The sequence below is a fragment of the Prinia subflava genome, chromosome W, assembly GCF_021018805.1.
Source record: "Prinia subflava isolate CZ2003 ecotype Zambia chromosome W, Cam_Psub_1.2, whole genome shotgun sequence".
Taxonomy (NCBI): Eukaryota; Metazoa; Chordata; class Aves; order Passeriformes; family Cisticolidae; genus Prinia; species Prinia subflava.
The window spans coordinates 4,294,043-4,317,780 of record NC_086282.1 but is presented as its reverse complement, the minus strand read 5'-3'; the positions used below and the strand labels follow the sequence as shown (position 1 = coordinate 4,317,780).

Genomic DNA, 23,738 nt, shown 5'->3' with positions numbered 1-23,738 from the left:
CAACTACTGACTTTAAGCTGTAAGCCACATACATAAATGGAGGCCCTGGCAGGCTTGAGAAGGTGTGGTGGTGTTATATGTATAGTTTGCAGTCCATTGCAAAACCTTCACTTGTATATACTTTATTGCACTGGAAATCTCTTAGCTTAACTCCAAAAGCCATCTTGGTGCTCAGTCCTTTAAAGCCAAAAATAGGGGGGCGCTGCCAGGTTTCCTCCTACCTACTTGTTACAGTGTCCTTTTTTTTTTTAAGCTCAAGGAAATGGGAACTCTTGTTGGGGCTCTGTACCTACCACAGGACATTTCCACAAAAAGGAAACTTAACCAAAGGTTTCAGCCCAAACCACACATCAGTCTGTATGCAAAGTGGCTACCACAGGGAAAAGGTGTTTGGCAGAAGGGCTAGTATCAGTTCTTTGCAAAGACTTCTCCAATTCTGTAACAAGTTATACCCCCTTTTTTCTGGAAAATGATGTTAAGTTCATATAGCAGTGATCAAATACCATGTCGATCCTCTAAAAATACTCAAAGTCCACAGGTACTGCCAGCATCTGGAAAGGTTGTATATACAGACACAGCAACAGCCATTCTTTTTGGTTTGTTGCCGGGTCTCCAAGGGCCACTTGATCCCTTTTGGAAAGAATCTACTGTTTTCAGAAGCTCAGCAAGATGTGTGAATTCAGTGGTTACATGTTAGAGAATATTTGGCAATAGGGTTAACACATCACGGTGACACAATTTTGAAACAGTCCCAATAATGCTCCTCTTGAATATCAAAATAACTTAAATATTTTATCCTCAAAATGAGGCGGCATCTTCTGCAAAATTCTAAGTGATCCTTATAAAAGTCCCATATTTGATAAGGCTTATCCAGAGACACACCTGAAAGAAAAGGCTTTTACAAGATATTAACACATTTTTGGCATATAAATATTTCCTCCTCTCCATCTAGCCTGCTCATAATCAAGCCAAGCTTACCTACAGCTAGCATTACACATTGCATTAGCTCAATAAATGATCTAGTCTAAACTAGAGACAGAACTTTAAGAGCTTTTTTCTGCAAAAGCAAAGATCCCCATTTTCCTCTTGAAAAATGACAGACCAGGGAACCATGTGAAATCCTCAATGAAGCCACAAACTTGTCCATGCAGCTTGATTTGAGGATTTTCTCTCTTCTTTATCGCAGGGAAAGCTTTGACGAATCACATTCCTCCATCACGTTATTCTGACACATGTGCCTATTATCAGTCCAAAGAATGTTTCTAACCTTCCCACATCCCGAACGGGGTCTCGACGGGATGGGCGTCCTCTTGATCGGGGTTGTGAGTGCATTCTTCTCTTGTGCCTCATTTTATGAATGACTTGATACAAGTCAATACTTTCATCAGGAGGGAAGAGAAGACAAAGTTGGGTTCCACATTCCGGCTCAATTTCCTAGAATTAGTTAGAAGTTCAGTAGTGGTTCATAAACTGAAGGAATGAAACTCTCCCCAAATACACTGACAACATACATTCAAGGAAAAAAAAAAGACACTTCAAAGAGATTTCAGTATCACTAGACACAGCAAAATTCACTTATATTACCTTTCACTCTTTAGGCACTACTTAGAATTTTCATAAAATAGTCCAACACTTTGGGTAACCATATCTTCCCATGAGACACACAGGCCACATCACTGTTTTGCTATAAAATCAGAGAACTGTTTTTCATCACAAAGAAAATGATCAACTATTACAGAAAGAAAAGTGACACATGTAGAAAAAAAAATCCATCCCAGCTTCACATTTAAAGTCATGGCCTGATGAAGTTGACTACTACCACTCAGTATGAGTTCTTCATTGTATGGTAGACAGGTCCATGAAAATACCAACTCAATGTCTGACCGCACTCAAAACAAGGAGTTTGTGCGTTCGGAGTTATTAGGAAAGGAACACGGAATAAGAAAGTCATTGTATCACACTAGAAGTTAATGTTCCACCCACACCTTAAATACTGCGTGCAGTTGTACCCCTGCATCTCAAAAAATAGGGGGACAATAGAAATGGAAAAGCTTCAAAGCAGAGCACCAAGAATAACTGAATGCGTGCAACAATTCCTACATGCAATGACTGAGCAGGTCAGTTCTCCCCAGCCTAGATTAAAAGAGAAATATGCAGTATAAGGGGAACAAGATGGAGATAATGGGACTGTTGAACACCACAAGTTGTCTGGAGGAGAAAGGGACAGACACCAACTTGCTGACTCTCTCTTCCAGTACAAGAACTTGGGCCATCAAATAAGTCTAGCAAGAGTCAGGTGCAAAACAATCCCAAAAAGTGCTTCTTCAAACTGGTGACTGCAGGCCTGCAGAACACCTTCCCAAATGATGTCCTAAAGGAAGAATTTCAGTGTACGCATCCTCAGAAGAGAGATTCATTCAGAGTTGTGCAAATATAAATGGATAAATGATAACCACTTCAGGAAATAACCAGACTTGAAAAGCACGGAAAGCAAGCATCAAACCAGATGCTTATCCTGAACATAACAGTACAGTAATTTGATGAAAAAAAGCTGAAACTCACATCCAGATTGCAAGTCTATTGTGGACAAAACATTAAAAAAAAATTTTCCTTGACCATTTAACAGAAGCTAAGTTAACTGAAATCCTTTTTTTTTTTTTCGACGTTCACACTAAACTAAAACAAGACCAAAACTGTTGTTTTTCTCCTGCTACACAACAAAGCAAACATATCTGTGGCCAAAACAATACAACATGGAGTTGACATTTTCCATACAGTATGGAGATTACCTCCCACCTTGTCTTAAGAAAGCACAACCTGTTATTTTACCCACAGCTTGGATATGTGATGACAACAGCAACATACCTGCACTCTGGAATGTCTGACAAGATAAAGAGCCAGCTCCACTTAAAATTTGCTTAGCATATATTCTGTAATGGGAGTCTATGCCTTAAGCAATATAGTATATATAAAAACATGCAATGCAGAGCACAACTGGAAATACCAGAACATTTTCTTAAAATCTGATGCTATATGGTTTGTACACCATACAATGCAAAGCACATTACATTTCAAATTCAAAATATCAGTTTTGAAGCAAACACTGTTTATCATGAATATGACAACAGAATTGGCACTGTATTGTTTCCTTTTCCTTCTTCCACAACGGCATTAGAAAGCAGCACAGTGCCTTTACCACAGCACTCTACTGCAAGTAACTGCTCTAAAAACATTCCTAATCTCCTGCACATTCAAAGCTGGAAGTAAGCACTAGAGGATGCCAGTTATAGAAAAAAAGTAAGAATTAACAAACCTGTCCATCGCGTCCAATCTTTACTGGCTTATGTTCGTTCCAAGGATTGGTCAGGTGAGCAGACTTAGTGAACGGCAATTCCCGCCTAAATATGCAAGTGGCACCATTTATAGTTTTGCCTCCGTTTTTTTATTAAGAAAATAATTTAAAATGTATACAGCAGGAGATTACAAATAAAATAATCCTGTTATTCTTTGTACTGTCAGGTCTTTGAACTTATTCTTATGTTCTACATATTAGTAACTGAAGATTTCACTTTGACTTATTCCAGTAGTAACTAATACAGTCCATACTATGACAGGCTCTCCTTTTAAAAAAAATATTTTGGTCTTTGTGCAATATTTAGATTGTGCTTGTTCATATCTCACCACCAGAATACACTGACCAGTATCTACATGTGGTAGCTCTTGGCACCTACTATAATAAATCCCTGAGCACTGACCTAACTATGAAACAAGTGCTCTGAGCTGGAGGTGGGAGTCAGTAGCTTCAAGAGGACCTTTCCAACACAGATTTTTCTCTAATTCCAAGTCTCACTTTTCCTGTATTTAGTCTTTCTGGCAGTCCACAGTACTTGTACAACTATGCAATGTGTTTCACAGGACTGCTGTAACTTTTTTCCTTAACAGAGATTTAAAATCTTTTCTGTAAGAACATACTCAGTTAAATCAATGAATATAATGCTCACAGCCTATACATCTTGCAATACTTGCACTATTTCATCTGTCGTTTTAGAACAGTAATATTTTCTTTGTTCAGTCAGATCAAGACAGATTTGTCCTTACAGGTATTTTTTTTCTTTTTCATCCACAGCTGTCTATTCAAGTGAGCAGTGAGGATAGATCTCTGGTTGAATCAAGTTTCAGAAGGATGTTGTTGGCACTTGAGTAACATGCAGAAATGATATTATAATGCCTTGTTACTAACAGCAACATAAATGCACAATTATTTACCTGCAAATCCAGTCAATTTTAAAGACACCTCCCAACATTTTTGCATTCATTCCTGCAGGCAGCACCCAATGTATAGGTGATCCTCCATGATGGGACTCTGAAGATAATCTTGCAAACCCTAAAGGATTTTGTATGAATTATAACAAAGATACAACAGAAAGGCTATTGCACATAAAACTCACTTTCATTCACCTTGACAATAGCTCATTTTTCCTTACCTTGGAATTTGCCACTCTCTCTTACAGAAAATATCAAAATAACACTCCTTGCTGATCTAAATGCAGCATTAAGCTTCTTTTCATTCACTGGAAGTGTTGACCATACTCCCTAAAACAGAAAAACACCAACCTCATCACCAAAACATCAGAGTTCATCTCAAATGATTTAGCTAACATAAATATATAATGTAGCTGAAGAAAACAAGATCAAAATAATGTACTGGAATAGAAGATAATAGAAAGAAAAATGTATAAGAAATATTTTAGCCTGCCTTATGCTAAAACTTTAAAACACTAGCTTTTCAATCTTTTTTTGAACACTGAAGATGCATTTAGACCATCTATATGACTTCCACTGTAATTATAATGATGGGGAGACAACTTAAAAATAGTAAGGGTGAAAGTTTTCATGTCTGTTTCAAGTGACTTAGGGAATTTATGTATTATCTAACACACAGAAATTATGAAAACCAACAGAAGATATACAAAAAGGTGGGCAGGCAGAGTTGAATATAGTATTGCAGATTTGTTGAGGACACTTTGCAGACTTTAAAACTCTTTCAGTGAAATGCCAGCAACATGAAAGACACCAGAATAACACTTTATATTGGCAAGACAAATAACTTTGTTTAGCCTTACACATCTCCTTCTACTACTAAGTAGTATCTTTTCCCTTTCACCAGCCCTTATGGAGCCATACAAAATAAAACCCAATCTGTTTCAAGGAGCTAAGATACAGAATAACAGTTTATTCAATTACTCCTCCATCCATCTTCTGGGCAAACAAGCTTCAACCTCAGAATGGGATCTACATACCAAAGTCAACGTTCCTTCCCTAGCGTTTTGTTAGTGAAGGTAAGTCTTCATGCCCTATTCTGAACTCAGATCAATGTTTATCTGATTCTGGTAATTCATTATAGCCACCAGAGAACTATTTGGGGGTTTTGCTAGCTTTCAGTCAGATTACATGGCTTTTGGCTGCTTGTAAAGCCCTGCTGTGAACTCAACAAAAGCACCACAAAAGTGAGTTTCATCGAAGTCCAACGTCAAAGCACTGATGCCTCTAAACTGAGAGACAAAGCATCCACTCCAATAACTTGAGGAACAAGGATACTACTGCAGCTCCATACATGGATGGAGAACAAAAAAGAATAGACTTTTTTACAGAGCTAAAGCAAACACCAGTCAGAATGGTGTTCACTGGACCTTCAAAGCTGGAAGGAGGGGTGCAAACCAAACATGCCCAGGACTTGGAGATCTGTTTAATCATTTTAATTCTATTTTCATCCAAATTTTAAAAATCTTCATTAATGGAATCACCTACTTTGTGCATATTGTGTAACAGCAAATTAAGTATTTTCTCTATAACCTGTTCCAAAGAACACGTGCCAATACAAAACCACCGGAGTGGTGCAATACACACCTAGTGCAATTCCTCAACAGCTGAAATCCAGTGCTCTGGAATCCTTCCCAAAGAACTCATTCATATCAGCACTGCCAGGCATACATTTCCACACAACCTTCTGAACCTTCTCGGAGTACAGCAATATGAACAGATGTGCTGATGGAGGGGAGAAAATATCACCCCAGCATTCCTGATGGAGGTTGGCTTAGGATGTTATCAAACAGACCCTAAGGTCCCTTTTAACTCTATTCTTGCCAAGATAAATGGTCAATGGTCTAGGACCTTTTCTAGGTTACAGTGGAAGCAGAAGAACCAAGGCACAGTAGCTTTTGTTGCTGCATCTGCCAAGATCCAAGCGATAAAGAAAATAATACATCCAACCACACACTCTTCTAAACTAAGGTGGGTGTGTCTGAAAACAAAGGGATCAGTTTGAAGAAAATTCAACATACCTTTGCCTTAGCAAGTGATACATTTTCATGGTTATTACTCTTGATGAGAAAGAATCTTGCATCTTGGAGAATGTATTTAAGTTTACTTGTTTGGTCTGAAAAGAAAACAAAGTATCAAATAAGCTGAACTGTAAATCCTTGCCAAACATGTTGCTTTGAATACAGATAGTTGTTTGCTTCCTTCAAAATACACAGTATCGCACCCATTTCCTATCTATGTATTATCAGTCAACCACTCAACTTGAAATCCAAGCTGCAGGGCACAAAATGCCAGGGGAAACCAAACCAAAACTAAAACTTAGATATCCAAGTAAAGAAAAAAGTAAAATAAAAATCAGCATGATTCAGTGATGTTCCGATACTTAGGACTGATTTCCTTGTTTAAGGATCTTCCCATAAATGAGGGTAACACTTGTAACAAGCACAAACTGTTCAACAGAGAATGGTGAGTGCTGTTCCTCTTTGCAGTTTTAAGCACTTCCTTTTTAAATTTGGTACCTCTGCAAAGAGCAAAGTGACTGAACTTTTTTCATATCGCTCTCAAAACATGCAAAAGTAGCTCAAGATTCAATTATCATGCTAAGAACAATAACGGGCTCAAATTGATTTATATCAGAACATCACTACTTACAGGTAATTTAATCAACAGAGACAATGGCTTGCTATGGGGCATACATTAAAAATTCAAATTTAAATGATACCTTTTTGGACAGCACGAACGGAAGATGATAATTTCTCATGCTTCTTTTCTGAACCTGTGTTTAGCCAAAGTACATTTGTTCAGACTGAGCCTTAATAGAGATAATATACAATTTCTACAGCCTTGTCCCATACAATTTTCATTCATGACAAATTATGCTTTCTGGTGCGCACCCACACTCACAAAAAATACTATTCAATGTGCACGAGTGTTTTGGTTTTTTTGGGTTTTTTTTGGCTTTTCTGTTTTGGTTTTAGGTTGTTTGATTTGGGTTTGTTTTTTTAAAATAGTATTTGAACAATTTCTTACTCAGAAAACTTGTCACTGAATCATCATCTTCCAAGTTAAAAAAAAAAAAGGTGAAATTTCCATTTAAGAAACAGAATAGCATTAAAGTAACAAGAAAGCCTACTTCCCCCAAAAGGTATCCACACACAACATGCCAGAAATCAATACTAAATTATACAAAGCTACATACCCCATAAATCTCTACAGCCAGTTACATTTATTATTTTAGATTACACATTAGGATTTGATGCAAGTCACAATGACAAGCAATGAAAGGGAAGAATACCTGCATATGATTCTGATGCAGAACTTGCACTTCTGTCAAAAACAATTGGAGAGATACCTCTAGCTCTCTTCCTCTCCTTCTTTTTCTCGTCTAAAAGAAATGATAAAAAATAAAAGCCATATTTTAAACACCGGCAAAGTTGAGATTAAAAAGTAATGAGACAGGAAAATAGCATCAGTAAAAGTGAAGTTACTATTTGGTTTGCACATTAAAATTGTGGTTGTTGCCATAAAACTATCATGCACAAAAGAACCAAATGCTAGGTTACTCAAACTTTTCATTCACAAAAGGAAGATGAATGGCACAAATCTAATAAAACTGTGCAATGTTTAGAGACAGAATTTATTATTATTATATTTTTAGTAAGCATGGGTTAGCACTTCTTTCCAGCCTTCACCCAAATGTGCAACATCTAGCACAAACTGTGTAGCGATAGTGATATGAGCTCATTTGCTCAGAGCTCAAAAAAATGGTAAGAGACAGGAAAACAAAACACTGTGGCACACAGGCAATTATTTCCACTCTTAAGAAAGTGTTTTGTTATACCACAGAGCTTTTTAGAACAGTTATTACAGCTTCACTTGTCTTTAGGTTACACCTTGCTGTCTCTAATTCCAAACAGCAGAGCTGAGCTAAAAAAGGCAGCATATTAAAGCAGAATGACCACCTATGGAGACTTCAGACAAGGAAGATACACAATAGGAATCTTAACAGGATTGCAAGCTGCTTTCCTAGAAAAAACAAACGACGAACAGCCAAACCCAAAAGTATTTACATCATTAGCACTTCACATCTGTAAGTTAGGACCAGTTACAATATACAAATACAAAACAACTGTTCCTAGTTTCTGCTTAAAACATTTATTTCATTCCAAATTTGCCCTAATAGCTAATAATTTCAACTTAGGTTTAGATTTCCAATGCTGAACACAGCCACTATTTAAGATTCAGCTATCCTTCCCCAGGGATATGGTGGTTTTACTACACCAGTCTACCTGGTCACTCATCTAGATGGATACCAAACAGCTCGACATTAAATTAAAATTAATTGTCTGGAAAACTAAGCCATTAGATACCCAAGAAAATACTAATTTTAGTGTTTCAAAGCATTGAACAGCAATGCCAAAGCAGTCAAGAACACAGTGAATCCTCAACACAGTAATCTGGATATTCACAATTTTGCTTCAGCACTTTCCAGTACATTTTTTCCTTGCCTGTGGTTTTTCATAATTAACATATTCCTGACTTCTGCTACCACAGCTTACTTTTGACATGGTCAGGAAGTGGTTATTTTTAAAATTAGCCAAACTTTCAGTGGCAAGGTATTTCACATTAGCATGCAAGATGCTGCCTACCTGATGCATCTGAACCAGACCCAGATCTGACTGACCCATCTGTGAAAGAGGCAGATTCAGAATCAGAATCGCTGGCTTCACTCCGTGTGTCATAGTCATTTCCTTCCTTCTGATCCCTCTCATCCTGTTCATACTCTTCATCTTCCTCCCCATCTTCTTCCACCTCTTCATCCTCCTCCCCTTCATCATCTTCCTCTTCTTCAATTCCTTCCTCCTCGTTCTCAGTGTTGCCTTGTTCAGAGGAACCACTACTGCCAGTCTCGTGATCTGAACAATATTCCTCAGAGTTCACCTCTTCTTTAGAGGAATGGCTAGATCTGCTTGGTCTTCTATCCACATCATGCCTGATTTTCTGATGTTTAAAGAAAAAGTGAATCAGCAGTCATATAACATTGTCAGGATGCACACACAGTCCTAAGAGAATGTGCCTTACAAAAGTCTCATAAAATTGCTTTATTTATAAGGCAGCAAGAATACTTAATACCTCTGAACCATCTGGTGTAGGAGACTTTGCCGTTTTGTCACTATCCCTCTTCCTCATGTAAGATTTTTCTGGTTGTCCTTTATAAGGTTCCCTGGAACTGCTTGGCATTCGCATCTTTCGATCATCTGGGTGCTTGTTTCTGTCAGATCTCTGATACTCCTCAGTCTTGTACTCCGACACTGGCTTTCCTTTCGTATTCACTATTCTCTTGTTATTGCTAACTGATGAACTGGGAGGCTTTGGCATCATCTGCCTCGAGGAATGAACAGAAGGTTTTTGCCTCTTGCTTTCAGCATTTTCCATTCTGTCAGTTTTTCTTTTTGATCCTTAAACAGAAAGAAATATCAAGTTCAGTGTTATTTCCGATATCAAAATAAAAACTGTACAAAGGCTCCTACTTTCTCTATTTTAGGTAATTACCCTGCTGCAGTCATAGGGAGCATCTTCCAGTTGTAGGCTTTGCAGCAACACTTGAAACTGCTTCTTAGGAACAGCTCATGTTCTAAAATGTACTTTACTTCACAACAAGTACGTATTTCTTAGATTTTATACATGGAAATGCTAAATTAAATGCTTATGGGGTTGGCCTAAAGCCAAATCAAGAACTGAGCTGGAATCAGACTTTGCAACCCCTTTGCTCCACTTCCATGTCACTTCATTGAGCCAAAAAGGACAGTCATTTTCTACCAGCGAATGAATTCAGAACAAGCCAGACTCAGCAACTGCTCGAGACAAAAGGAAATGGGTTTGACTGTTTGCTTGGAGGGTCAGGTGAAAAAGCACATATCCATGAAATAAAGACTTTTGGAACTCATACACTTTTTGAATCAAGTTATAAAGTCCACTACCTCAAAGACTAACTGTAATAAGACAGACATTTTTTTACCACTTATGTTCCTGCAGGACATCCACCACTAAAGTCACATACCCTTTTTCTCACTTTTGTCTTGCTCACTGTCGGGGTTATATAACTCATCATCCTGGTCAGGAGCATCAGTCAAAATGTCATCCAGAACATTCAGTTCACCATCTAAGAATAGACAAAAAAGTCAAAACCAACCATTAAAAGTCTGGATTTGTAAACTACAGAACTAGTATTTACAAACCTAAACATTCCCTTCAGGGCTACACATCTGCAATAAAGCAAAAATTGATATCATCTTGATTTATTTCCACACTTTAATTTGGAAGGATCAAGCACAGCAAATAAAAGAATTACAATATATCACAAGATGCATTTAGACCTCTAACAAGGTCCAAGTTGGCTCCTCATGTCACAAAAGCTTTGCAGGAAAGCTGACCTACAAATGAAAGCTGAACATAAAAGCCTGTATAAAAATTTAGAAAAAGGGAGACCAGGAGATAGTCTGAGTGCCATTAGTAAAGAGGAGGGACCCTTATCCCTGCAAAATTCTGAAGTTTGCATGTTGAATTATCTCTCTTCCACTATTTTTGTTGTCATTGCTGTGTTAGAAGGGTGGGCTTTGTCATTCACTTATGTAATAAATGCCAAGCCAATTCCAAATTAATAAATGATTTTATTAATTTTAGAAAAATAATTGGACAGAATTTCGGGTAAGCTAACAATCAAAGAACCAGTGTCGAGTCCCGGGATCGGCAATGGGTGAACCTTAGCTACGGCTTCTATTGCACTGTAGCTCCCCCTGTATACGCTTTCGGTTCTGTGAACCCAGTTTTTATACAGTTTCTTTAGTGGGATGGAGCATTACTCCATGCTTTCTTTGTCCGTTCAGTTCTCCTTCATATTCATGGGGGTTCATCCTTGCCTCTTGGTCAGTTGAATCAGCTTTCCTTCATATTCATGGGGATTCATCTTTGCTGTTTGGTCCGTTGAATAGTCCTTCTGTGGGGAGACGAATATTAGGTATGACTTCTGGGACTCGAGTACTGAAATGCCTGCCCCTGGTGGGGAGCACGGCCCATCTTGGTGGTAATAGTTGGGTCCTTCGCAATCCCATCTCTGTCGAGGACCCATCTTCCTCAGACCCCCTCTCCTTTTCTCTTGTAATTGTGGTCATTCCCCGTTCCCGGAAAGGGTCGTTCACAAATCCGTCTACCTCCCTCCCAGCCTTATATGATTTTAGCGTTTATTTCAAAGGGCATAACTTGCTTGATATTATACATACACTATAAACACTGTAATAAATATGGTACATTAATTTGTGGTTTGGTGTATGTTATAAACATGGAATGGTTAATTCATGTTCTTATGATAAATTAGAAATTCATAAAATTGTATAAAGTGATATCAGGTAAAAGTTTATGTTTTAAGAGATTTTGCAGCAGATGGTGAAACTGACCACCCGGAGGTAGCTGGCGCCCCCATTCAGAAAAGAACAAAGGAGTTTTCCGGGAAAGCTTGCAGCTGCCCCCAAGCACCGGGAGGGGACCCCCAGAGATAAGCTGGCACCAGCAACTCACACCTTGGGTGCCACCTTCACAGACCATCAAGCCACATCTTCGATATCTCGACCACTCATCAACTATAAGGACCTATAGAAATTGGACATTAACATTTGAACTGGGAAAAAGAACTCTTTTTGCTTGGTCGAGGAAACTCCTGGATTTGTATAGTTGGTGGGGAAACAATGGGAAATATGGGGAAATATTGCCGAGGGCAGAATAAAGTGTATAAAAACCAAGCCCCGAACCGGGCGAATTTGTGAACCGTTGGGGGAGATAGCAGGCTGCCAGACCCTGTATCTCACGGTTCACCCTTGACACTTCCCGGGAAAACTCTGTCAAGTTTCTCTGCTGGTGGTGGGTTATCGAAATTCTGCAATTTGATTTGTTATTAATAAACCAAATTATTATTTAAAATTGGAATATCTGATTGGCATTTATAACAATATGGCGCCCTAAGCGGAGCCAGTTTTGGAAAATTTGCGGACCCCTGTATCTGACTGAGAGGCGCCCCGCCGTAAAAAGCGGCCCAGCAGATTGGCATAACTTCAGCAGAACCTACTGGCTAAACGAACCCAAAAATACCACCACAGCGGAGGGGTAAATAGGACAAGCTAGCTTGGGTGGGCTCGGGAACTCAGCAGGGAAGTATCCCTGGTAACCGCGGCTTTATTTCACTCATAAAAATCTACGTGCATGAAGAATCCACGCAAGAAAACCGGATCATAAGTATTGCGGGGTTGAGTGGGGGTGACCTAGCGAATGAGAAAGTGTGTGTGTGTGTGTGTGTGAAAGAGACGTGATATTATCACGAAGCGAGTGCAGACCTCGAGATCGCGGTTCCGTCGTCCCGCGAGGGGCACGGCCGATCGACAGGGAAGCGAGTGAGTTTGCGAAATCTGTGTGTCTCCCAACGGGGAGGTTGATGGTCACCAGGAGTCTGGAAGGAAAGAGGACGTCCCAGTAGAGTTCGGGGAAGAGTAAGCCTTCTTGACTGCGACCGTAGGGTCCATTAACTTTTTCGGTGGCGGTGGTCGAGCCCGCCGTTAAACGAACCTCCCCAGATCGATCCTCTGGTGGACAACTAAGTTAACGGCACCAAGGTCGGAAAAGACTCGGGATTTAACTTTTGTGTAAACCCATCGAAACTTCTGAGCCACGGGAAGGATGGGGTCGAATCTTGAGGATTCTGTAAGAAAAACCCCAGCGGGAGCCGTTCCGGAAATACCCCGGAAAAGTCCGCTGGGAGAAATATTGCAAGGATGGCAACAATGCCCAGTTAGGAGATGGGCATCTAAGCAACATATGATTCATCTGTGTATGAATGTTTGGGGAAATAAGGAAATACGGAAAGATCTTGTATGGCCTGTGTTTGGTACTTTCGATGAATGGGCATGGGAAGCTCTGTGGGTATATGTGGCTAGGAAGAGAACGAAAGAACACGAGGAGCTATCATATGTCTTATTATGGTGTTGGGTACGGTTAAAACTGTATTCTGACAAAAGGGAAATGGTAAATAAATTAGCTTATGGGAAAAGCCTCTCTCACGGCTCGGTGGCCCAAGCCCTGTCTATTCCAACCCCCGATTCCTCTTTGGCCTCCTCGGAGACGGCATTAGCAACGTCATACAAGACCCAGGCGGAACCACGAGCTCCGCGGCCGCCCCCCTCCTCTCGCTCAAGGGGATTCCCGAGAGGAAACCCGGTCCCCGTTTCTGGTTCCGACCTCGAACCCTGGCCACCGACGCTAAATTACAGAGAGAAGGGAAGAAAGGGTAAGAAAAAGGAAGGGGGAAGGTATAATGTAGATAATTATACACCAGGTGAAGCCCAGGCTGAGACCTAGACCCCCGAGGAAGACTTAAGACTCGAGGAAGATTAGGGGTGGGATAGTTGTTGCGGCAACGGATACAACCCCGGGAAAAAGATGGAAAAGAGAATGGTTATGCTAGACAGTGGAGCTAAGCAGAAATTACCTAAAGTAAACTGGAACGCACTAGAGAAAAACTGGTGGTGTTGGGACGCTTACAAATCAGATTGGGAAGTTTATCGCAAGCCAGTCAAAAGAGAAAAAGAGAGAAAAAGGATGTAACAGAATCTTATTAACTCTTTCCTGGGTGGAAGTAGATCTTTGTATTTCATGCTAGGATGCTTTTTGGGAATTGTGTTAGTTTTGTTGTAAGATCGTTGAAATGTCTCAGATATACGGAAAAGAGACAGAACCCCCGGTGAGGCGAGTGCAGTTGTTAAGGGATAGAAGCGGCAGGTTTTTTTTCTCTTCCTTTTTTTTCAGCAACAGAAAGACAGGTGGCAATCCTCTGTCCAAGACGGTAAACAATCCAGGACAGGAGAGTGGAGACCCAAAATGAGAACAATAAAGTTAGAATGAATTAAAGATTGGGAAAAAGGAATCAAAACTAAAACTGAGTTGCTAGAAAGGGCATTAGTGTTTTCTTTTTGCTGTGTATTTCATGAATATTTCTATTTTGCCGTGATCTGACAGAAAATTTAAAAGGGTTTTTTCTCTGTTCTTCTTTTCTTTCTCCTTTTACCTCTTTCTCTTTCCTGCCTCTGAGTTAATTAGATGATAAGAAGTGCAGAATGCCTAAATAAAAATTTTTAAAAAGTTAGGAAACTAGTATAATTAACATAAGTAAATTTTGGGATTTTTGGGAACCAAGGTGAATAAGCAATTCACAGCGGCTAAATTATTGAATTTTTAGGGCTTTACAGAAAAACAGAGAAAGGTCACATTGGTTTTAAAGATACAAGAAATGCTTTTGAATATAGGTATGAAAGATTGCCTTATGGGAAGAAAGTTGTATTTATGTGTAAAAGGTATCCACGTGTCTGGTGAAGTTTTTTATATATTCCTCAATTACCTGTTTGCTATAAAATAGGTTTTTAGTGTGATAAAACGTGACTCGTAGGTTTGAAATGATTGCTGCAGTTTGAAATCAAGTAGTGTTCAGATTGGAGCTGCTTGTTACAATCAGGAGGCTAGAAGTCAGAGCTATAGTAGTAAGATCAATAATTTAGAGCTTAGATAAAAGTGGTGGCGTGGTCATAATAACTAATCACAGTTACGCCTACTGGACAGGAGCTGAGAATTAAAGTGTTTGTTTTTTTCTTCTTTCTTCTTTCCTTCCTCTCGAGTATTAATCTCTGTAGAGGGAAACAGACTTCGAAGTTTTTCACAGGCCACATCTGGGCATGGGAAATTTTTGCTTAATTGAACTAGCTGTGATTTTTCTGCATTTTGTTTGATAGAAACAGAGATTTTTCTCTCTAATAGCTAATCTCTTGGAGGGGATGGTTGATGTTATCCCTTTGGTGTTGTGTCTTTTTGTTTGTTCCTGGGTTTAGAGGGTGCAGGCCTCAGAGCTGTTCTAGTGCTTGTATTACTGAATGGTGAATGATTGTGTAGATTTATCTCTTTCTTAATGTTTGTCAGCTGAAGAATAGCTAAGCTGTGGATTAACTTCTGTGATATTCCTCAGGAAGTTTCGTGTTTTCTGAACGTTGTTAGCAGTACATGCAGGGAAGAATTTATACTAAACAGCTCTTCAAAAATAACTGATATGTGTGAAGACATTTGTGTTTGGTAGATACAACAGAAAAAACTGGTTGCCTAAGTTTCAACTATTTGAATAGTCAATGTTTTGATGGGTAAATATTTATACACTAAAGGCATCATTAAATTATTTATTAATTTGATTTCTAAAGGAAAAAGTAATTTAAAACGGACCAGTTTAGATCTAAAAACAAATGGTTGGCCAAAGTAAAAGCTAATTTTGTAGAAGCTCTTTATGACAGACAGTAGTGCCTATGTACTAGTATCCGTACTGGGAATCTGTATTGAGAAAGGCTGCACCTTCAGTAAGGTTACTGCTCCGATGCCCCTTGTCTATATGTATCCTGAGAATGTTCTGTAGGTGGTGAAGGAATAAGTTCTATTCTTTGTGGTATCAGTTTTTTCTATTTAGTGTGCCTTGGTTTTTTTGTGTCTTGTTGGGGTACTCCCCCGAGATTGTAGGGGGAGTTTTGGGGTTTTTTTTTCTCTCTTAGTTTGTATTAGGAACAAGTGTTGTTTAAGGTTATCCTTCATGGAGTTATGCTGCTCACTGATTGTTTAGATTAGCTCCCTGGCAAGTTGGGGAGGTCACTTCAGCTGCTACGGCGAGATTGTATCTTGCCACGCTGAAATAAAGGTCTGCAACTGATCCTGCATGTGAGAAATGGTTTGTAGGCAGATCTGCACAGTTAGCTGATAGAACTGACCTGGTATATTACCTGGGGGTTCCAGCTTTGCATAGATGTTAGCAATCACACAGCATATGGAGCTCTTACACGGGAGTGGGCAGGAGCCAGGAAACCGGTAGGTATGTTTCAGAATTATTAGATCCTGTTAGCCGAGGATGGTTCACATGTTTAACAGGCAATTGTGGCCGTTGCTTTAAAGGTAGAAGAAGCAGAAGAATTAACTTTCAGTGCCCCTTTAGTAGTGTATACCCTTCACGATGTGAGGAGTATATTGCAACAAAACGCAAATAATTAGCTATTACAATATGAAGCAATTCTGGTAAATTCCCCCTAGTTAAAACTCCATACTGCTAGGCTTAAAACCCCGCCCAGTTTCTAGTCAGAGAAGGATTGCTCCGAGGCAATGGAATTACAAACCTAAGTAATAAGTGTCGTCATTAGACTAACAGCAGAGCTGACAGGGCAGGTCGATCAGTAGGTGTGGCTGAAGAAAAGGTGAAAAGCTGTTGTCAAGGCAAATGTTTTTTGGAAACTGAGTGAGAATGGCCACGGCTGAGAGTACATCTAAAAATAGAGATAGAAGATAGTTCAATTGTCTCGCTAGAATTTGCTTTCTTCTTTTGGCTATGTGGCTCTGAAAATGTGCTGAATAGGGATCTGAAATGAGAATTAGTAGTGCAGTTAAGTAGCAGTAGTGCAGACTCATCGCACTGGAACTGCAGAAACTGAGTGAGAATGTGGGTAACCTTAACAACTAATCGTCCTGGAAACTGCTGTAGTTACTGAGCTTTGTAAGATGCTAGATCTCATGAGTATTTGTCAGTATAACTACTCACTCTGAATGTACTGAGTTAGATTCTGGAAATAAGCCTGAATTGTTTGTGCCTTTCTATGATTTCTTTAACTAGGAATTTTTTCTTTAAAGAGCTGAAACCTGTATTAATACTGTAAGATTTAGAGTTGTCTTATTGTTTGTTGTTCACTTGCTGTGTGCTCAGTAGATAGTGTCAGAAGTATAGATGGAACCTAGAAAGAACTGTTTGTCTGTTTTAGTATACACCTCGTTCAATAAGAGGTAGAAATTCTTTTTGTTAATTTTAGTTTTTTTGCAACAGGATGAAAAAAAGATTCTTGAATTTAGCATTGAATTATTTAAAATCTAGATAAAGAATTAAAATCATTCATACATGAAAGATTTTGAGAATTGTGTAGTAAATTGTTTTGTAATTGTTTTGTATAGGAATAATGAGTGACTTAAGAACTAGAAAAGTCCCATTAAAATTATTCAGATTGTCTGAATAACAGTGGAAACTAATTTTCCTCCTGAAAAGTAATCCTGAAGATTTTTTTCAAAAGTAATATCCAAATTTAAATTTACATTATACCTAGATCTTAATTGATAAGTTTAATCTGAAGCAAACTATGATAAAATCTCAAAGCGTTAATTTATACAATCAGATAAATTCTAAAAGAAGGAAGTCTTTCATAAGAAAGGCGTAGTCTGTGCTAACCCCTCAGTTAGAGAGTTCCCCTGTTTTTGTTTTTAACAGGTGCTAGTGCAAAAAAACATCAAGAAAGGTGAATCCAAAGCTCCAAAAATTAAAGGAGAAGGAATTCCACCCCCGAGAGATCAGAAAGTAGAGAAATACCTCAGTAACAAATGGCAGAAGAAATATCCATTCGCTGCTCTGAACCTGGATGCCCCTGCAATCCATATATCCATTTCAAATGCAATTATTGTCTTGAAATTTGGGTAGTGCACTGCAAGTGGGGGTGGAGACCGCTAGGGTTATGCCACAAGTGTTCTGAAGAAGAACAGACTCTGACCATGCGATTCTTAGACTGTGCCACACGTTTGAGACTGATAGAACCAGATTCTCCCAGGTAGTATTCAATATACAAAAAGGGGTTAAAGAAAAAATTAGATGTAAAGGCCCAAGTGTTAGCCACTGAGTGCCGTCGAACTAATGTAGTGCCGTGTGTGGCAGAGCCGGTAAAGGTATCTCGGTGGGGAGCTTTTAAAAAGAGGTATGCTGTCCGAACCACCCCGAGGGTCCGAGCAGAGAGCCCCTGCTGTCGCGAAGACGGACTTCCCCATTGTTGGTTGCTACCCAACAGACGCTGGGCTAGACAGAGGGACGCTTCTGCGGATCACTCTAGAGAATGTGAACCAGGCTGTGTGCTCAGTGAAGGGCCAGCCCTGTGAAATATGGCTCCTCCAAAGGTTACCCCTTTTAAGATACAAGTAACTGGCAGACACTCAAAGGCAAACAGAGACATGAGAATTAGAAAGATCAGAGGAAAAAGCATAAAAAAGTAAACATAGTTCAGGAATCGCTGGTCAGGTGTTTCTCCAAAGAACAAGAAACTCAAAAGAAGAATTTGAAGTAGATTTAAATAAAAATCTACAAATGATGACAATGCAAACACGAATTAAATAGTTAATAAAAGAAAAAAAATAGGGGAATTGTTATAAACATGGAATGGTTAATTCATGTTCTTATGATAAATTAGAAATTTATAAAATTATATAAAGTGATATCAGGTAAAAGTTTATGTTTTAAGAGATTTTGCAGCAGATGGTGAAACTGACCACCCTGAAACAGCCAGCGCCTCCATTCAGAAAAAAACAAAGGAGTTTTCCAGGAAAGCTTGCAGCTGTCCCAAGCACCAGGGAGGGGACCCCCAGAGATAAGATGGCACCAGCAACTCACACCTTGGGTGCCACCTTCACGGACCATCAAGCCACATCTTCGATATCTGGACCACTCATCAACTATAAGGACCTACAGAAATTAGACAATTTGAATAGAAATTCTGCAATTTGATTTGTTATTAATAAACCAAATTATTATTTAAAATTAGAATATCTGATTGGCATTTATAACAGTGTATGTAGAATATAAATATGTTATGTAAAATAAAACTGCAAGCAGGTCAGGCAGAAACCAGCTAATCTCAAGTCGGGCAACACCTAGGAACTACCATTCAGAGAAGGACAATGCCTTGCCACACCCATCCTTTCGCTGTGAAGCCCCATTCCGGCCGAAGAAGCCCCATTCCGGCCGAAGAAGCCCCATTCCGGCCGAAGAAGCCCCATTCCGGCCGAAGAAGCCCCATTCCGGCCGAAGAAGCCCCATTCCGGCCGACAGGAGGGAGGAGATGAATGTGAAAAGCCACCTCAAACACAAAGAACTGTGGGGAAATCCTCTGCTGCGGGCCAAATAAACAGTATAAAACAAGGACCCAGAAACAGACCAATTCGTGAACGAGGGGGTTACAGCACGCTAGGGGCTGTGACTGGTTCACTCAGTGACGATCGCGGGTATTGGCGCTGTATTTCTGTTTGTTGGTTGTGCCTAAATTTCTGCCTTGTAATTCTTTAATTAATAAAATTATATTTTATTAATTGGAATAAAATTGGCATTTATAACAACACGAACTCCCCAACATCCTTTATCACACTTACAAATAGAAAAACACAATGGGGAAAGCAGTACTTACTTGCTGCATCATTAAGTCTGAGCTGTTCTGAAAAGACACCCCATAACTTGATCAAAAGGGCAAGTGTTAAAGAAAATTCATGCCAGAAGCAGTAAATGACCACACCTGCTCACAAAACTTTTAAAATCTGTCACCATTTCTGGCTGTTTGACTTTGCCTGAAACCAAAGGGGATATATGGTGATTCTATTAGAAGAAGGCATCATGAGCTTTAGGGTAGCAGATCTATATTCCAAGCACTTTAAAAAGTAAGAGTGAACTAAGCTTAAGCATGCAAAGGGAAAAATAAAAAAGGTATTAATTTTGGAAACTCTCCCTAATTCTTAGTTCTTTCCACTTTGTGATCAATTGCATTTTCTGTGCTCAGGAAAAAGAAACTAGAGCAAACTCCAAGGATTCAACTAGTTTACAATATCCATAGCAGACGCAGGTAAGGGCTCCTGTACTGCATGAAACTGAGGTAATGCAGCAAATTAAGTCCTCCAGAGCTTGGCAGCTTGTCTATCTCAAAATATTGAGCTGAGCCACAAAAGAAAAGCCCAAAACATAATCCACATTATATATATAAATATAAAATTAGTATTATAATTGTCTCTCTACTATATACTACCAAATCTGAAATCAGCATACACACTAAATTTCCTTCTGGCACTTCTCCACATTTTCAGTGGTAGGGGAATGTAGAAGTGATCCCTGAACTGCTCAGTTGGTGTCTGTACTGCAAAGGAAATGGTGCAGAGAGAAGTGGATCAAACCTCTCCCTGGCAGTTCACAGTTAGCAGGCATTTAAATGCAACACAAATGTGCATCGCAATTCTCTTGGGAAGAGCCCTTTTTTTTTGCAGACACCTATACATCCACAGCAAATATTCTTGCTGTGACTGATAAATATATGAGAGCCAGATTCATGGCCGTGCAACTGCCAAACATGGGATGCAATTTCCTGTCTTGCATTCTGCTTGCCCACAGGAAGCCTGGGAAGTCTAGAGCACAAGGTTTTTTTACTGGACGCTAATAAAAAAGAAGTGCACCAGGATTAGAAAACTAAACATATCATCCATCTCAAATCACACATATTGAACCTTAGATTTGTTTCCCTCTTGGTGAGACAATAACATACTTGAGTAAACTACATTTAGCCTACCTACTGCAGCAGCATTCAAAGGTGCTAAAAGACTCCTGTATCAGCTCATTCAGAAGTAAATGAGAAGGAAAACTTAACAGAAAAAGAAAGTCTGATACACACTCTCTCCCAAATCCCTTCCAGGTTAGATGGGCCTCATTTGCAGCTGAAACCTTAAAAAGGGTGCAGGAGACAGGAACAGGATGAGTTACCCCATCCCCTTCTACAGGCACATCAAACTGATTTGTTTACAAACACATTTCCAGATTTATTTAGCAGCCTGCTTCCTGTCTCACACGGGATACACTGCTTGACTGACCAGCACAAGATGATTCCTCTCTCTGAACTGCCACTGTCAATGTTCAACCTGAAGAGCTAAATTATCTCAGCGAGGTATCAGGAAATAAACAAAAGCAGAAACAGAAAAATGGCAGAGGACAGGTACTTTATAGTCCATTACCACTGCAGAGGGAGAGACCAAGTGAGTTCTTTCTGTGACAGATACTCCCAACAGGGCTCTCCTGACACTTGTCTTTTGTGAGATCCTTCCACGAACAAATTTAACTCACCCAAAATAGCAGGAAGGTAGCCTGGGAGGCCATTTCCTCTGCTGACCAGGAGAATTAGAACTATTGGAAGGGTCCAAGCAAAAATCCGAGTTGGCACACAAAAGAAATAAGACCCTGTGATTTCAAAACAAACAGGTCTGCAAGCTTCATTTCTGCTTTTTAAAACTGGCAAAACAGCATTTCTCTTCCAATGGAAGCACAGCAGAAATCAGTTCGGCTGCAAATGTGCATCAACACCTGCTATTCAGTCAAAACAACCCCTTACATATGAGAAATAACTAAAAACTAATTAAAGTAAAAATATAACTTGACCACTAGCAGTGATTAACAAACAAAAATAAATAAAATTCAAGCCCAACTGGATAAATAATTATATTAATAGAAATTTATAAATGACAACAGCAAACATTTCAAATTCAGTTCATCCAGAATGTGCGATCAGGTCTGTTTCAACACAATCTGATCATATCCTAATCTACCAGTCTTACAATTATACCATTAAGAATCAAGCACCACTAATAATTTTATCTATCAGTTCTAACAAAATCTACTGGGAATTTTCCATGTCATATAGTTTCACAATAAATATTAGACAGTAAACCTTTACCACTCTGACAAAGCCATTTTGTGGACACATGTCCTGCAAAAGGCTTTACACGAAGCATTATTCTCCACAAAAATCCAAACGAACGCAATCCAAGCCACAATACCCTAGTGATACTTTACCCTTTTTATAACTCCGCAACTCTCTGCACTAACCACCAAACGGCAATCTGCTACACTTAATTTTGGTTTTGGTTCCTAAAGAGGCTATTTGGTGAGGACTGATTAATATAATCTCACAGATAACATACAGATCACTTCAGCTTCCGTGAATAGCGGTAGTTATGAGAGCTGTGAGTCTATTATTCGACACTAATTACACCACATTATTATTATTATTCCTGAGTAATGACACTGAAATCGTCCGATTCCTCTAACTCAAATTTATTTACCCACAGTGCCCAGAAATCACAGCTGACTGCAAAAAGCTGAGCAACAATTGCCAAAATAAGATTCCAACACCAGTTTCTGCTTATTAAAGTAACTACATTCGACCACAGAAAATCGTGCAAAAAAAACCCAAACCAAAAAGGCCTAGCGATCCAAGCAGAAACAAAAAACCGCAATAAAAATAGCAAATACTTCCTGCGAAAAGACAACCTGCAGTAACTCCCTGTCGATAATGTTGAACTTACGGCCCACGAACTTCTCCCTCTTCCCGCTGCTCGAGTCACCTTGCCCCGAGCCCGCTACCGCCGGGACACCAAGGTATGAGGGTCCCTGTTACCTCCTGCTCCCCAACAAAACACAGGGAGTGCTTCCGCAAAATAATCATCCTCGAAGGGTCACTCTTGACCCCGACACCCCTCTGGAGGAGACGTTCGTCTCCAGGGCTGAAGGCCCAGCACTAGGTTCCAAGGTGGCCTCGGGGAAGGCTCGGGCGGGGGCCAATTCCCACCCGAGCCTTCCCCCCTCCCCGGGGCCTAACGCCTGCCCCCCTCTCTGCCGCCACGTACCCTTCTCCTCCCGGCTATCCGTGGCCATCCCGCCGCCGCGACGAGCACCTAAGATGGAGGCTCCCTCTTCCTGCACGTAGCGCTTCCCTCTTCCCCCAGGGCGCCGCTTTGTTTACGCTCCCCGCGTCAGAGCGCGCCGCGGGCGGGCGGGGGCGGCGCATGCGCTACGCGGGGCGCTGAGGGTACAGCCGCCATGTCAGTCCCTGGCAGCGGGTTGTGCTGTGTTTCCCTGGCTGGGCAAAGAGCTGTAGGGAAAGGAGGAGGTTTCTCTGCTCTCAGAAGCGCGGGAAGCTCGCATTTCTCGATGTCCCCGTGCTGTAGTGACAGCTGTGTGTAGTGTTGGAGCCCTTTCTGAGTCTTCAGTGGGGCAAAGTTAACAGTACTTAACCCCTGGTGTTTGGCGTTGCTGTTCCCTGGTTTTCTCTTGTCTTTTACCTTTTTTCCCCCTTACATTGTTTTTTGGTTTTTTTTTTTTTTCTTTCTCCTGGCAGTCAGGCCACTTCAGAGGAGGGTTACCAAGCTGATGAGGGGGCTGGAGCACCTCTCCTATGAGGAAAGGCTGAAAGAACTGGGATTGTTCAGCCTAGAGAAGACTTCAGGGTGACCTGATTGTAGTCTTCCAGTACTTGAATGGAGTCTACAAGAAAGATGGTGAGAGACTTGTTACAAGGATATGTAGGGTGAGGACAAGGGGGAACGGCTTCAAAATGTGAAATACAAAGTTATGTTTCGTGTCAGGGAAATGAAGAAAATCTGTGTAATCATAGTGGTAGAACACAGCCATGGGACAGTTATAAAGATGAGTTCTAATAAACAGCTGAGGAAAGCATGGAAGGAAGTTTTTG

General features: G+C 40.1%; 1 protein-coding gene across 14 annotated transcripts in view; it reads right to left on the bottom strand.

Annotated features, from left to right (window-relative positions):
* LOC134563393 (YTH domain-containing protein 1-like) overlaps nucleotides 1–23,029 on the bottom strand; it is a 29,296-nt gene extending 6,267 nt beyond the window's left edge. Inside the window, exons 1-14 of one of the 14 annotated variants that reach the window (XM_063421295.1) lie at nucleotides 22,894–22,969; nucleotides 18,856–18,925; nucleotides 16,557–16,703; nucleotides 16,158–16,330; nucleotides 10,382–10,483; nucleotides 9,454–9,779; nucleotides 8,970–9,321; nucleotides 7,616–7,705; nucleotides 7,043–7,096; nucleotides 6,342–6,436; nucleotides 4,485–4,593; nucleotides 4,267–4,384; nucleotides 3,314–3,398; nucleotides 1,268–1,434 (exon numbers count right to left, since the gene is read on the bottom strand). In XM_063421295.1, coding sequence (XP_063277365.1) covers nucleotides 1,268–1,434; nucleotides 3,314–3,398; nucleotides 4,267–4,384; nucleotides 4,485–4,593; nucleotides 6,342–6,436; nucleotides 7,043–7,096; nucleotides 7,616–7,705; nucleotides 8,970–9,321; nucleotides 9,454–9,756 — 1,373 coding nt within the window. In that variant the 5' untranslated portion in view covers nucleotides 9,757–9,779; nucleotides 10,382–10,483; nucleotides 16,158–16,330; ... (1 more) ...; nucleotides 18,856–18,925; nucleotides 22,894–22,969. Of the gene's footprint in view, nucleotides 1–1,267; nucleotides 1,435–3,313; nucleotides 3,399–4,266; nucleotides 4,385–4,484; nucleotides 4,594–6,341; nucleotides 6,437–7,042; nucleotides 7,097–7,615; nucleotides 7,706–8,969; nucleotides 9,322–9,453; nucleotides 9,780–10,381; nucleotides 10,484–16,157; nucleotides 16,331–16,556; nucleotides 16,704–18,853; nucleotides 18,926–21,334; nucleotides 21,449–22,893 lie in introns of those variants that run through there. The other 13 variants (XM_063421296.1, XM_063421298.1, XM_063421297.1 and 10 more) reach the window with 13 other exon arrangements.
* Between the last annotated feature and the right edge of the window lie 709 nt (nucleotides 23,030–23,738).